The sequence below is a fragment of the Poecilia formosa genome, unplaced genomic scaffold (assembly GCF_000485575.1).
Source record: "Poecilia formosa unplaced genomic scaffold, Poecilia_formosa-5.1.2 Scaffold0, whole genome shotgun sequence".
Taxonomy (NCBI): domain Eukaryota; kingdom Metazoa; phylum Chordata; class Actinopteri; order Cyprinodontiformes; family Poeciliidae; genus Poecilia; species Poecilia formosa.
Window position 1 is genome coordinate 2,881,204 of NW_006799939.1, and position 3,038 is coordinate 2,884,241.

A 3,038-nucleotide genomic window follows, 5' to 3' on the forward strand; every position below is an offset into this window, starting at 1 on the left:
AGAGCGCCTGCCGTCGTGGTGTCAGCACCATCTGCAGAGTTCTCCCGACCCGCCGAGCTCAGCGCCCCGGCGACGGCGTCAGCGTCCAACCGCAGCCCGGCCACGCCCTTCTTGGGAATGTCGATAACGTCTCTTTTCATCTTGCGCCGGCGGCCGTGCTCGTTGCGCCGGTACTGCACCATGTTCTCCAGGTCGGCGACGTACAGGAAGCCGGCAATCAGCATCTCGGCCGTCTTCTTCCCCTTGGAGAAGGCGTCCTCCAGCTCCCGGCTCGTCCTCTCGTCGTACTGCCACCAGCCGTTGCGGCCCTCGTAGTACCAGGCGTGGTCGCTCGTCGCCCCGCTGCGGCCGCCCGCCGACGCCTTCAGCTCCTCCGGAGAGAGGAGCGTGGGCCTTTCCAGGAAGTCGTCCGGCACTTCCTGCCTGCAGAGGGCGCAGCGTTTGCTCTGCCAGGAAGCGCCCTTGACGCACAGGAAGCAGAAGACATGATGGCACGGCAACTGGACGGGGTGGACGCAGCTCTGCAGACAGATGGCGCACTCCGGCACAGACAGGGCAGGGGAAGAGCCGTTGGAGTCGGAGCAGGACGACTCGGCGCCGCTTCCGCTACCGCCGCCTCCACCGCCACTGCCCTTCTTACTGGATGGGAGCGAGCTCACGGAGTGGTCCACCTCGCCACAGCTAGCCATCCTTATCGAGCGCTGCAGAACAGGAGACGATTAAGTTCCCCACCAGAAACCAGATGTTTACATACACTGCCACAGCTGCATTTCCATTGACAGTAAAATTGCGCCAATTGAAATGATAAAAAATGTATTTGCTAAATCTAAACATGGCAATTTCAATAAAATGTTTTTGCACTACAAAGGGTTGATTTTTTTTCCTGTATTGAAATTTTTGTATTTCGAAAAGCTACAAAAGAAACACTTTTCTCTCTTCACACGAGTCATGATCACCAACAAGATTGATAATTGATAATGACAAGTTTAATAACTTATCATGCAAACAAACTTCTGCCACAACCTACTATCACTACGGGGACAGTGTGCTCAAGGTAATCTCCAATGCCGGTTCTTCACGACAATTTTTTTTGCCTGTAGGTCAAAAAGTTAGAATCGTGGTCTAGTCTGACTAAAGTACTTTCTTCCACACGTTTGCCAAATCTCCAACATGGCTTGTGGCAACTTGCACGTCTTATGATCGTAAGACATAAGATGTACAAAGACCGAATTTGTGCACTGTACAACTAGTTGGGCTCTGAAGGAAATTTGCTTCATAAAATCTTTTTTTTGAAGTATCAGGGTATCATATTCCTAGTTATATGTATAAAAAAACAAAAACAAAAGAAGAAATCCATGTCATTTTCTATGTACTCCACAATTTCATACTACTTTCCATTGACCTAGCACAAAAATAAATGTAGTGTTTGTTGTGATGTAACACGAGGATTATGGTAACATGTGCCTCGCTTTTGCACACATGATTTTTAACACTTACCTAAAGTTGTCAATGCAGATGAATCATCGGGAGAGCTTCTGAACCTTCAAACCACCCACTGGAGAAACAAAAAAAATGAAAAACAAAACAGTCAGATGAAACTTGAACAAACTAGAACGTGAAATCAAGCTACTTATTGTGTGTGTGTGTGTGTGTGTGTGTGTGTTTTTTTTGTCTTTTACCCTACGAGGTAAAGAGGTGGACTCTTATTCTTGTATTTACAGTGAAAAACTTAAAGTTCACGTTAACACATTAAACTGTGTGTAACATGAGAAGGTACTGTAGGGGAACAAAGGGATGCTCTGTTTACAGGCGACAATAAGGGAACTGTGCCGCTTTTTGCTAACTTAATCTCAGCTGTCCTTATGACGGGGCATGTGATTGAAATAATAACGGAGTTTGTTTTAACATATACATTTAACACTATATTGCGGGCAATTTGAAAAGAAAGGGTGTTTAGCTAACAAATAACAGCTGCGCAACACCGTGTCATGGTTCTGTTTAACCCTGAGAAGTTTAAACAGAGGTCACAATGTAGGGTTCAAGAGCGGTAAAACCCTTCATTTCAGTAAAACCTGCTGTAGCTAGCCAAAGCTATCTGGGCTAAGTGGTCAGCCTCCAGTAAATAGACGGATCTCATTTGACGGCGCTACCTTCTTCCAGCAGGACGATATAAACAGGAGAGGGGAAAACACAAGACACCACAACGATTAACTACCCACCATATCTTTAAATTTCTTTCTACTGGGCTTCTTCACGGTCGAAACTCGTCGTATCAGAGCCGTACGAAACGCAAGTACATCGACTTCCAATGTTAACTGGCTTTGTTTTCCTCTCAAAGAGAAGCTGAGATAAACGACACAACGTAGCCGAGCGACCTTACGTCACTGGACGTCCAATTCATATGGTCCAATCACACGAGACGATGCATGAAAACAAAGGGTTCTTTTTTTTTTAAAGGAAATACTAAAATAAAAAAATCTTGATTTTTTTTTATAACAAATTAATGGAAAATAAAGCAAAAATAAATAGAATACATTTACTAAAAACAAACAAAAATAACTCGGAATAATAAAACAAATAGGTAAGATTGAGTTACTCTGGGTTCTGTGAGAATTAACAAACTAGGTATTCTAACAAAACAGGTTCTAAATACAGGAAACAGGAAAGACCATCAACAGTGGAATCAAAAATGGACTAGAGTGCAAAGGAGACAGCATTCATATCAATTACAGAGAGACATGACCTGTTGAAGTTGGGGAAAATCACTAGACTTGCTTCGGGTAAGAATGCTGAGATTTTTTTCATGCAGGTGAAGCTTCATTTTTTTTTCTTAGCTATAGAAAACATGAAAGACGCATAGAAAGTATCAAGTTATTCAAAGATAACTCTCATTAACATGAAAACTCTTGACAGACCTGCAGAGAATCACTCTTCTAAAAGAATGGCAAAAAGAAAAGCATTTGACTTGTGGTGGGGTCACAGCAGACATGTGGAAGAAGGTGTTCTGATCAAATGTGAACACTAAACCTTTTGACCAA

At 43.8% G+C, this 3,038-nt stretch overlaps 1 protein-coding gene across 1 annotated transcript in view; it reads right to left on the minus strand.

The window, feature by feature from the left end:
• Positions 1 to 2,385, minus strand: part of LOC103150320 (E3 ubiquitin-protein ligase rnf146-like) — a 2,486-nt gene extending 101 nt beyond the window's left edge. Inside the window, exons 1-3 of the mRNA XM_007569923.2 lie at positions 2,220 to 2,385; positions 1,498 to 1,555; positions 8 to 701 (exon numbers count right to left, since the gene is read on the minus strand). Coding sequence (XP_007569985.1) covers positions 8 to 689 — 682 coding nt within the window. The 5' untranslated portion in view covers positions 690 to 701; positions 1,498 to 1,555; positions 2,220 to 2,385. The remainder of the gene's footprint in view (positions 1 to 7; positions 702 to 1,497; positions 1,556 to 2,219) is intronic.
• Positions 2,386 to 3,038: the final 653 nt, after the last annotated feature.